This window comes from Sorex fumeus, unplaced genomic scaffold, assembly GCF_029834395.1.
Source record: "Sorex fumeus unplaced genomic scaffold, SorFum_2.1 ptg000013l, whole genome shotgun sequence".
Lineage (NCBI taxonomy): Eukaryota > Metazoa > Chordata > Mammalia > Eulipotyphla > Soricidae > Sorex > Sorex fumeus.
In genome coordinates this window covers 33,815,224-33,828,508 of record NW_026606070.1, presented here as the reverse complement: position 1 = coordinate 33,828,508, position 13,285 = coordinate 33,815,224, and the positions used below count along the sequence as shown (strand labels likewise).

The 13,285-nt window shown below is 34.6% G+C and overlaps 1 protein-coding gene across 1 annotated transcript in view; it reads right to left on the bottom strand.

Moving 5' to 3' along the window:
- The window catches only part of GABRA4 (gamma-aminobutyric acid type A receptor subunit alpha4), a 70,160-nt gene that overhangs the window by 30,401 nt on the left and 26,474 nt on the right, over positions 1–13,285 (bottom strand). The window contains exons 7-8 of the mRNA XM_056111263.1: positions 12,064–12,216; positions 5,448–5,707 (exon numbers count right to left, since the gene is read on the bottom strand). Coding sequence (XP_055967238.1) covers positions 5,448–5,707; positions 12,064–12,216 — 413 coding nt within the window. The remainder of the gene's footprint in view (positions 1–5,447; positions 5,708–12,063; positions 12,217–13,285) is intronic.

Here is a 13,285-nt window from a genome sequence, read left to right as displayed (position 1 = left end):
AAATACTCTAACTGGAGCAAGTAGCTCTTTAATTTTATAAATATTCTTATAAGATTATAAAATGCTTTAAAATGGAAAATCTAATGAAGAAATTAAGCAGATGGAGGGGATAATGTAAGTAGTAGAGTAGACACTTATAGTTTGTAAAATTGCAGGAACTGCCTTGTTATGGAATTCGCATCTATCTAGGCTTGAACTATTTTCCCATTAAACATATTTCATTGTTCTTTATCTTTGTGAGTGACTACCTTTACCTATCACATTCTCCATTTCCATTTGTCATTGAGGATTGGATTAAACAGATCCACTTGCAAGACACACAGTTGTGAGCAGGTTTTATAATCCTTAGCTATCAAGTTCACCTTTGATAATGTATGGAAAAATTAAAAAATCTTATAAATTGTTATAATCATTTTTTCATTTGCAATGCTCTAAAAGTTACTACTTCTGACAATATTAAAAGCTTTCAAAAGATTTTCTTCCTTCCTTCCTTTTTTTCTTCCTTTTTTCTTTTCTTTCTTCCTTTTTGATTTTAGGGCCACACCAAGCAATACTCAGGAGTTATTCCTGGATCTGCACTCGATATTACTCCTGGAAGTACTTGGGGGACCATAAGAAATGATGGAGATAAAAGCAGATCAGCTTCATTCAAGGAAAGTGCACAATCTGCGATACTATCTCTCTAGACCTAGCATTCAGAAGATTTTTCAATGGTTATTTACTCAGAGAAGTATAAACCAAAACACTATTTGGGACTGAGTATATGATATGTGATATGACATATCTATCTGCAAACATTTATTCTTTATAGGTATATAATAAATTAAATACTATACAATTTAGTTTAAACATTAAGCTTTACCCTTAAACACAAATGAATTAATTGAAACACTGAGTTCATATTTTTAAGCTGTTTTTTATCTTTAATAAAACACATAAAAGTAATTCTTGGTTTCTCAATCTGTAATGTGGCTTACTGCAAACTTGGAACTAAGTAATGTATAAAATATATTGCAAGCTTGGGACAAAGTAACATGTGTAAACCTGTTTTATTAAGAGTCCAGAAATATTATAGCAATTTGAGTGTATGCCTGACCTGGTCTCAATCCCTGGAGGCCACTAAGCACCACTGTTGAGGTGGCCCAGGTAATCTCTGGCACTGCAGGGACTGAGCAGCACCAAACCCTCAGGTTCATGCATTGACCCATTGGTCAACTGAGATCAATTGAACTCAACTGGCCAGGAATCACAGTGGAAAGGAGAGCATAGGTCCCCTGAACACTGCTTTAGTGAATCCCTACAAAAGTTATTATTCTGAAGCTTCTCTATTATTTCGTATCTGTTTATTTTTCAAATATATTGATCCAAATCACATTCATCCATGTGAGAATAGGTATCCTAAGAAATAGTAATGGGGAGAGGGATGCAGTGATAGTTCAGTGTGTAGGGCACTTGCCTTGGATGCAGCCCATCCTGGTTTGATCCCTGGAACTCCATATGTCTCCTAAGACCTGACAGGAGTGCTCCTGAGCACTTAGCCAGGGGTAATTCCTGAGCACCCACAGGTATGACCCCAAAACAAAAATAAAAATCTTACTGGCAAGGCTCTGGTAATAAATCAAGTGGGTAAAGCATTGCATCATATGTGCAAGGCCTGGTTTCAATTTCTCGGACCATTTACCCCAACTAGCGCATCCCAAGAAAGTGGTCACAAGTTCTTTCAACCCTCATGCTGTACAGTAGGATGTACCCCTAAGATTATAATAATAACATAATTTGTAAGTCCATGGAAGGGTATAATCACAAGAAATGGAACTCCACTTTAATATCAGAAATATAAAGGAAACATGCTAAGAATCAGTAACATAAAGCTGAAAGAGTTGCTGGCCTCTAAAATGCCCAAGGACATACTCAAGCTTTTCATAGCTAGTCTTAGATTCTGCCAATTGACCTTTTCTCCTCAATTCATTAATATTCCATAAACCATAAGCTTTCCAATTCCCAAAGAATAGAAATGGTCACCATAAGCCTCTGTCAGAACACTAACAGTCATTGATCACATATGGTTGTAACAAATCAAACCACTAGTGAATTTACCCAAAGGATTACTGAGTTACCAAATGTCATGTAGATTCTGAAAGCAATTCCAAATGAGAGGGTGAAATACATTTTAAACAAAAGTGGCGTCCTTCAAATAAGTAAAAGGCCATGCACATGGGAACACATATTAAAATAAGCAAATTTCAGCTGTCTTATTAGACTCCTTATGAAAACTCTAAATCTTGTATGATGCTTAGCATATTTCTTTCCAGTATTTTTAAAAGTTTACTCTTAATATACTAATTTTCCTTAATTTCTTTTTATTTGTCTATCTTCTCTCTTTTGTACCTTTAAGATTCCCCTAGTCTCTAAAGATGAACTTGATACTGAAGCCTTTCAATAACAACTTACATTCCAGAGCCAGCTGTGCTCTGGCAGGGTCAGGAATCAGGAGGATAGATAAGGCAGCCATTAATCACTGTCTTTAGAACTCAGAATTCATTCAAGTAAACTGTTGTGGAAATCCAGGCTGTCACACATATGCAGCTGCACATTGCAAAGAATACAAAGTATCTGATACATATTCTGATTAGATTTATTTCAGTATCTTTTAGGACCCTTAACAGCTAGGACTCTACACACAGCATGAGGCCTATGTTGCCAAAGAGGAGTTACTGAGTCAGAGTGGGCTTAACCAGTCGGATGTGTTCAGCCAAGCATTTATCAGCTATTGCAATCCTAGTAGTTAAGATACGTATTTCAAGGCGCAAAGAAAAGATTATAGGCTCTTTCCAACTTCTGATTTATGCAGAATAGTTTCATTCTGCTTAGGATGGTAGGACGGTTGTCTTGTGTGCAACCAACCCAGATTCAATCGCTGGCACCACATGTGACTCTCTATGCATAGCCAGGAGTGATCTCTGAGTACAGAACCAGGAGTAAATCCTGATCACCATCAGTGTGGCCCAAAAGCAAACCAAAAAGGTTTTATTCTGATTAAGTGTGTTTAAGAATTTATGATAGTGCATTGTAACAACAATGTAAGAAATCACTTTGCAAAAATGTGAGCAATGTATTAACTAATTTGACATGGATTCTATGTTCATGTTTAATATGAATTATGTAGATGTAGATTAAATTCTTAGATTATTGTCACTGTCACTGTCACCCCATTGTTCATCGATTTGCTCAAGCAGGCCCAGTAAAGTCTCCATCATGAGACTTTGTTGTTACTGTGTTTGGCATATCAAATACGTCACGGGGAGCTTGCCAGGCTTTGCCTTGCAGTCAAGATACTATCGGTAGCTTGCCGGGCTCTCTGAGAGGGGCGCAGGAATCGAACTCGGGTTGGCCATGTTGGCTGCGTGCAAGGTGAATGCCCTACCCGCTGAGCTATCGCTCCAGCCCATTAGATTATTATTATTAGATTATTGTTAGATTATTAGATATTATGTTATCATAGTGTAGGTAATATAGTGCATAAGACACATATACATGTCTCTAAAACCATCATACTGGTTTTAGTATTGAACAATACTGGAGTTAGAGCAGTCAACAATTACAAGAAAGAATTGTAATTTCAACATTGTTACAAAATCATGAACTGACATATGTTTCTTTGAAACTTAAATTAGGTGTCAGGGAGGTGACTCAAGTGGTAAAACAAAGACCAAGTTTGAATGTATGATACACGAATTTGATCTTTGGCCCCACATGTCCCCTTTCCTAACAATTCTCAGATAGGTTCTGGGTACCCTCTCCAAAACACACTGCTGAATATGACCCTATTAACTAATAAAAATTAAAAATGTTAAAATATAAAACTTAAAGCTAATTGTAAATGATAAAAATATTTATAATTTCAAAGTATATGAGAAATTTAATACTAAAACATAACTCAAAAGTAATATTTTAAGGAATATAAAATATTAAAATCAGACCAAATAGTATTCAAAGGCAAAGATGTTCTAAGGCACAAAGCAGAAAGTTTGTTTTATGATAAAGCGCACAGATGGAAATAGGAACAAAACAATGTTGAGTCCTCACATGTTGACTATGATATATATAAAGACTCATATACAAAATACAATAATGTGTAAAACAAAAAATGTTGAAGCACAGAGAGGTTATCTCATAACAATAATGATAATTTTTGTATATTTCTTAGAATTTGAAAGATCACCAAAACAAATGGTAGTATTAAAGGGAAGAAATGAGAATGCTTTAGGCAAAACTGATCTAATAAAGTAAGTAAAGTAAAGGCCCTCCCGTTGATCATCGATTTGCTCGAGCGGGCCCAGTAACGTCTCCATTGGAGACTTTGTTGTTACTGTGTCTGGCATATCGAATACTCTCGGTAGCTTGCCAAGCTCTCCGAGAGGGGCAGAGGAATCGAACTCGGGTCGGCCATGTTGGCCATGTGCAAGGCAGACGCCATACCCGCTGTGTGGGTCCCGGTAACTGATCTAATAATGAAAAATAATTTTAAAAAAACATTCAATAGAATAAGAGTGAGAAGGAAAAAGGAAAAAAATCAATGGAGAAAGAGGTAGAGGGGATCTATTTGACTGATATTTATTTTCGTGGAAATTTTGCTATTTTTGTATAACCGTGTTGTGCAGGGAAGTCATTATTCTTTTAATCTGCAGAAAAAGCCCACTATAAACTACAGTAATTCCCATTAGATATTTTATATCCTTCTATAAATGTTCCTTTGGAGCAACACTTCACTTTTAAAATTTTTTAATGAATCACCGTGAGGTACAGTTACAGACTTACAAACTTTGGTGCTTACGTTTCAGTCATACAGTGATCGGGTACCCATCCCTCCACCAGTGCCCATTTTCCACCACCAATGTTCCCAGTATCCCTCACATCATCCCCACCCCATCCCCCACCTCCTGCCTCTGGAGCAACACATTTTAATCTTAGATGCACATCAACAACAATGAAGGACCTTCTTATTTATTATATTTGTTCTGCCCTTTCCTCAGAGGAAGCAGAGCCTACATAGTCATGTGGAGTAGATCTAGAATGAGGACATGGTAAGAATCACTGTTTTATTTGATGAAGTCTATTAAAATGTCTTTGCAAAAACCCATTCAAAGATACATCCGTTTTCCTCTTACATGTATAGGGTTTTACTCCTGGCTTTCAAAAATTTCAATTGTGGAACGAACTCTTATGAATGTCAGTGCCACATCATTCAGCTCATCCTGAAAGGTTAAATTTTTAAGCCATTCACCAAAGTTTCTAAGTTTAAATTCATAACCATTCTTTTCTTTTTTCGGATTTTTTAATGACTCAAACCTTGACCCTGGAACTCTCAATCTCTTCATTTTATCCCTGGCAGTCTAAATAGAACCAGGGAGGTGAAATCTTAAATTGAAAAAGATTAAGCCAAATACCTGCAGTATTGCTTCAGGATGCTTTTCTCTCGTCGCTGGAACGTCTGGGATTTCCTGGAGAGGTTTCGATGCCTTCTTTTTGGCTTTTTCCATTTGAATGTTGGTGAAATAGTTGACAGCAGCAAACTCAATAAGGGCCGAAAATACAAAAGCAAAGCACACAGCTATGAACCAATCCATGGCAGTGGCATAGGACACTTTGGGCAAAGAATGTCGTGCACTGATGCTCAGAGTGGTCATGGTGAGGACCGTAGTTATCCCTTAAAAGCAGAAGAGCAAAGAAACAAAATGCTTGTCATTATTTCTATGTAAAGCAAACAATAAATAGACCTAGAAATTGAGAATACAGAAAGGTGAAGTTAAAAAAATTATAATAAATCAAACCAAGTCTTTGATGAAAATTCAAATCCTAGCAGTGAAAATGGCACAGGCCTTTAATTGATACAAATATGCTTCAAATCCTGGCTTGGAAAACGATACTGGGCTTCATTTGTTATCCACCTACAGGGTTCCTATAGAGATGAAAAATAAGTAAAGCATCTAGAATATATTGGGTCAGTACTGGTATCAGAATCAACATTAGTGAGAAATATCACCCCTCCCCCCACACACACACACCTCTTATAGGTAGTATAACACACTGAAGTACTAAATCTGAATTAGGAGTGGAAAGTAGTAGCACTGAACATTGAAACCACAGAATTTATGAGAGAGACAAGGCCCTTCACTAGCAAGAATCACTACCAGAAGAAATCCCCACAAATTACAGCTTTTTTGTTTAGTAAAATATAATCCATTGGATTAAAATAATAGAAAATTTATCTAAAACAGTAAAGTTTTTGAAAAGTATAAATTTCTAGAACAATCTGCCTTAAAAAATGTATACAGTGTAGGCCAGGGAGATAGGATAACTGCTAAAGCACTTGCATTGCATGGGGGAGGGGGCGGGGAGGGAGATTGACCAAGGTTTGATTCCCAGTATCCCTTATGGTCTCCCTGCACTACCAGGAGTGATCCCTGAGCACAGAGCTGGAGATAAAGCCTGAACACAGCTTGGCGTAATCAAAAACAAGACAAATATTATGTGTACATCAAAGCCGAAAACATTAACACTAGTGTAACCATATTACCTAACCTATATCTTCATGGTCATGGTCCTCCTGTTGTTCATCGATTTGCTTGAGCGGACCCAGTAACGTCTTCATCGTGAGACTTGTTGTTACTGTCTTTGGCATATCGAATACGTCACGGGGAGCTTGCCAGGCTTTGCCGTGCGGGCGAGATACTCTCGGCAGCTTGCCGGGCTCTCCGAGAGGGCTTTCCATCATTTTATGGTAAGGAAATAGTTGCAGTGAGACTAGAGGCCTTTGTCTTTCATCAACAGACTTCTGAATTATATTATACTTAGGAAAGCCTTTTTTTCCAACCTGCAAAATTTCTGTTTCCACTCTCAGTTTAAAACTTCTATTTACAGGACCAGAGCGATAGTATAGTGGGTAGAGTGCTTAGTTCCTAGATGTAACTAGTTATTACACCTAGTTTTAGATGGAACAGATGATTATATAAATACTCATAAGATAAAACAGAAATATAATTCACATAACAACTCAGGTACCCTCTGCATCTAAGAAAACTGTATCTGCCCTAAATAACATTTAAGTATTGAAGCCAGCACTTGCTTTTAGAATACTGAATATGTAACATTTTGGCTGGCTAGCAAACTGGAGAATGCGTAAGAGTAGGTTAGGATTGTATTCGAGAGTAAATATTTGGCTGGTCACACCTAGAAAATGACCTAGTAGTGATATGGATATGCCAGCTGGCCTTCGCTCATGTTTAATGTTTTACTGTGCTGCAATAATTAAGAGAACTTAGAGGCATATGACTTTGAAGATAGAAGGTATTTGGAGATAATTTATTAATTCATTTCCTATGCTTTTACTGCTTTGTTTTAATTTTTTAGGTCTCTAATGACATCCCTAGCCCAGCAAATTCTCTCCTGAATGAAGAGGAAAATGAGAATTTGGAAATAAAATATCAGCACAAAATTATTATTATTTTACTTTACTAAATCTCATTTAAATTGAATGCCAATGCCCAGAGAACACTTAAAACTTGTTTAGGAAAGTACCATCCAAAAAGCTTCAATGAGCATCTATTTAATTTTTAAAACACATCTTTAGCCTTTGAAATCTTAATTACTGGGCCCAATAATTAGGATTTTCTGTTAAGTCAAAATAATACCCTAGTTTGAGATCACAAAACAGAAACAAATGTCATATTTCAAAGGGAAAACTATTGTTAAAGTATCTTCAACATATATCCATAAACATTAACTTAGCAATTTATGAATTCTCCTTAAGCCCCACAACTCCATATCTTCTATGAAGATATAAAAGCACAATAGAAGTAGAAAAGTTCTCAAAGTCTGGAAGAAATTTTCTTGGTACATCAATTATAAATATATGACTTTGGTAAGGATACATTCCTAAAAAGATGCAATGTACCAAGACTGAATCGTAAAGAACTAAAGTGTCTGAGAAGACAATTCCCTAGTAAGAAGATCAAATTTTGCCTAACAATAACAGCTCCAAAGTTACATTCTAGCAATAAATTTTTTTAAAAAATTTACATCCTTTTCAAACTCTTCCAAGAAATTTAAGAGAGGGAAACACTTCTATTTCTTATGTATTTCTTATACCAAAGCCTAAGATAGCATAAGAAAAACATTACAAAGCAAATGTCTGTGTTGTGTAGATGCAAAATAAAAAAAAAAAAACTAGCAAATACATTCATTAAAATGCTCATAGACCATGATAATGTGAAATTTACTTGAAGGATTCAAAAATGACTGAAAGTCTGAGATTCAATGCAATACAGAACATTAACAAAATAAAAGTTAAAGCTCATAAATTAATTATAAATGATGCAAAAATACATTTGAAAAAAACTAAGTATTCATTTATTATTATGTTTTAAAGTTTTGAGCCAAAGAGATAATATAGGGTTAAGGTTCTTGCCTTTCATATAGCTGACCCTAGTTCAATTCCAAGCAGCATATATGGTACTCCACATATCCCATGGAATATATCTAAAGATAATAAATACCTTTTATGAGAAGCAAATGTGAAAAGCTGAAAACTTTCTCCTTAAAATTAAGAGCAAGAAATAGATGTCAGAATTCATCACTACTGTTAAAGTCCATTCAGAGCAGTTAAGGGGAAAGAAAACACACAAAAACTGACAAACAAAAAGATCATGTAAATAAAAAAAAGGACAAAACTGTCAATATGTCAATATTTGTAGAAAGCCTCATAGATAAAACTCAAAAAGACAGTCTTTATAAAAACCTGTTAGAACTAATCTATGGATTCATTAGAGTTCCAAGATACAAAATCATTATACAGAAATCAGGTGTACTTTGTTCTATCCAAGAGAATAATAATAAACTATCAAAAAGATTAAAGAAATAATTCCAGCGTTTTATCATTTCATATAAAAGTAAAAAATGACTATGAATAATTCAAGGAAGTAAAAATAGTAAAAGACCTGTGCATTCTTATTGAAAATTCAACAATGAAAGAAATCAAAGAATTCACAAATGAATTGGAAGATATCTATGTTCATAGAATTAAAGACTCATTGTTAAAAGCCATGCTCACCTAATGTAGCCAATATAGTCAATGCAATTCCATCAAAATCTTAGTGTTATTTGTCACAGAAATGTAGCTAAGAATCTTAAATTTTGTGTGGAACTAAAGACTGAGCATTCACAGCAATTTGGGAAAGAAGACAAAATTGGAGGCATCGTGTTCCTGAAGTTCAAACTATATTACCAAACTACAGTGACCAACAATAGTATGATGTTGCATAAAACCAGGCCTAAAAAAATCAAGGGAAAAATAGAGAACGCAGACTACATCCACAGATAAACGGTCAACTAATTTATGACAAATAAGTCAGGAATACATAATGGTGAAAGGACAATATCTTCAGTGGTGGTTTGGGTAAAAAAGGCTGTGCCACGATAAAACTGGACACTATATTATGGCACTAAAACATTTAGGTCAAATGAATTAAAAACAGAGAAGTAAAATTCTAGAAATACTAAAATTCTAGAAGTGATAATTATTAAAAACCATTCTGGTGTGATTTTTATGATTACCATTTTAAACTCAAACTCCAAAACAAAGACAATAAAAGGGGGAAAAAAAAAACAAGCAGGGACAACATCAGACTTCTGATGCTTCTGCACAGCTACGAAAATAAGTTTTAATAAAAAATAATTCTAATGCAAAAAAAACCCTATTATATTGGATAAAATAGTTTCAAATCATTTACCTGATAAGGATATTAATGTCTAAATCATAAAAAAAAGTGGGCAGAATTTTTAAAGAGGCATTTTCCCAAAGAACACAACAGATGGCCAATAGATACAAGAAAAAATGCTCAACAACATGACTGGAGCGATAGCACAGTGGTAGGGCGTTTGCCTTGTGCGCAGCCAGCCCAGCCGAGCTGGGTTGGATTTCTTCACCCCTCTCGGAGAGCCTGGCAAGCCACCGAGAATATCTCGACTGCATGGCAATGCCTGGCAAGCTACTAGGCCTGCTCGAGCAAATTGATGAACAATGGGAGGACAGCTCAACATCAGTATCATGAGGAAATGAAATTAAAAACCTGTTATAATGTATATTAACAAAAATACAAGAACTGAGATGTGTTGTCAATGATGCAGAGAAAGGGGAATACTTGTGCACTGATCATGGGAATGCACAATTGACGGCCACTAAAGAAAACAGTATGGCAAATCAAATATTTAAAAATAGAACTATGAGAGAGAGAGAGAGAGAGAGAGAGAGAGAGAGAGAGAGAGAGAAGAAAAGTACCCACCATAGCAGCAGGCAGTGGACCAGGGGTAGGGAGGTGGGGGTTGGAGGGGGAGGGAAAATGGGACCATTAGTGGTGGAAAAAAAGTGCTGCTGAAGGGATGGAAATATTGTATGACTGAAATCCAATCATGAACAACTTTGTAAATGTGTACACCACTGTGATTCAATTAAAATTAAATTATGAAAATTTTAGAAAAGAAAAAGAAATATAAAATATTGCTTAAATTCTAAAATATTTTCAAATAAACCTTAGGTTTCTAGAAAAAAATTAAAAATGTAAAAAAATACAACTACTGAGTTATCAAACATAGTTTTATTCTGGTTGTTATCCTGAGGAAAAAATACACTAAACTCAAAATATATTATGTACACACATTTGTTGCAGTTTTATTTATAATAGTCAAGATATGGTAGCTATCGATTAATGGGAAAACACACATGAAACTGATCTCATACACACTGCATATGGGAATACTGTTCAGGCATGAAAAGCAATAAAATATTTCCATTCAAGGAAACTTGAGGGTCAGAAAAATAATACAGCAAATGAGACACTTGCTTTGCACATGCCTGTCCTGGGTTTGATCCATAGTACCACATACTGTTCATGAGCCTAGCCAGTATGATCCCTGAACTCTGAGCCAGGTGTAATACCTAATCACAGCTGGACTTTGCCCCCATAGTCCAAAAATAAATTTATATTTTTAATATCTTGAATCACTTTTCTTATACATAAAAATTAATGATGGCTAACTTACTGGGATTAAGTGAGATACTGCTATCAGTATATGAAAAATCTTACCATCATTATTAAATACCAAATACCAAATATCTTAAAAATTGTTATCAAATCTCCTCAAAGTGTTTCATATAAAAGGAAATGTTGTTGGATGGAGGTATAATTTTGTTAGTTCTCTCCACAACACTGGAAACTTCAGTTACTTGTGGATAAGTGAAACAAGGCAGCGTCTACAAGTTTGTAATCAACAGTGTATATAAAACTTATCAATCAATCAAACCAATAATAAGAAATAAACAATTGCTATTATTTTCTTCCTTATCCTCTACTTAATGCTTTTGCTATGCACAATAAGTGGAAAACAATAAAGATGTCAAATTAAATTAATGACTTTATATAAGACATTAACTGTCATAAAATTAAAGCTACTTAGAATATATTATAAAATATGAATAGTATTTTGCATACAAAAATGCTTGGTGACAGGATTAAGACAATCATCTAATAAAACAAGCATATAATACCTTCCAATTCAATGAATTTAAATCATTTGCATTTGGTTTCTCTTCATTAAAAGATAGATTACTCTAAAACTTTCACATTCACTCAACCACAGCATTTATTTGTTTTATTTTAAACTCCCACTACATCTCCTTTTAACAACTCAATATAATTTGAATTCAATTGTACAGGATTAATCTAGAAGCACAGAATATCACTAAAAACTTAATTATATCCAGAGTCACACTTGTACATCACCTTGCTGATTTCAATAAGGGAAATCTGAGGAATACAGGAAGGAGTTAATGGACTTCCCACATTTCCTCTTATTATGGTTAGTTAAAAAAAAAGTTAAGTGATTCTTTACTCAGTACATTATTACTATTGTTAAATAATTTATTAGAAATAATATATAAAGTCTGATTCCATGACATGATTAAAATGCATTGTGAACCAAAACACTTGAGAAATGAATTGCAATTACCAAACACAGTTCTAGCTGGAACTGATTCCTTATTTATCCAGAATGAAACTTGAGAAAGAATCACTGTCATAATGCAAGGGATGTACGTCTGAATCATGAAATAACCCATCTTCCGTCTGAGGTGAAAGTAAACTGTCATGACAATATATTCACCTACAAATAAAACAAGAAATATGTGTTACTGAATCTGTACGTAGTTATCCAGTAGCTTCATGATAATATTTCAGACTAACAAACAATGCTGTCGGCAAAGAAATTATCTGTTTTGCATAGCTACCTAAGCAATGAATTATATATGGGTCCTAACTAGGAGGGATATAATGGTGAACATTGCTATAAAGAAAAAAATACTTATGTTTTATGCAGTGAGTAAGCAATTTAATAGATAAAGCTGTAACTTTAAAAAAAAAGTCTTATTGTTTCTGTTTAAAAGAGCCAACAGTGAGAAAGCAACTAGTTTTTGCTTTTAGCATTTTTAAAAGCAACATTCTGACCAAACTATAATAAAATTCACTGTCCTCCCATTGTTCATCGATTTGCTCCAGTGGGCACCAGTAACATCTCCATTGTGAAACTTGTTGTTACTGTTTTGGGCGTATCGAATACGCCACAGGGAGTTTGCCAGGCTCTGCATTGCAGGTAAGATACTCTCGGTAGTTTGCCAGGCTCTCCAAGAGGGATGGAGGAATCAAACCCCGGTCGGTCACGTGTAAAGCAAACTGTGCTATTGCTCCAGCCCAAAAGTCAGTAGAAGATAGGTAAATATACCCACGCATATATTTGTATATATATTTACTTGAACATAGATGTATATATACATACCAACCTCAATGTGTTGTTCAACTGAAACTAAAGTAATATATATGTACATATATATTCACACACGTGTGTATAAAAAACACATAAGTATAAAACTACAAAGCTTAATTTTATAAAGAATCAAAATAAACAAGTGCACATATGTAAGAGGAGAGATTGCCTTAGTTTTAGGAAATAACTGCTATATATGTGAGAAAATAAAAGGAGATACATGTATCATATAATTATATCCTTAAGTTGAGTAAAGTTTTGTTGCTATCTACACAAAAATAATTTTTAAAAGACAAATAGGTAACACAACTATGAGATTTCTGGATATTGTTAATAAAAATTGCAGTGTAACATTGGGAGAAACTATTAAAAAATTGGGAATAACTGTCTTATTGTCAGACTGTACAGCTCA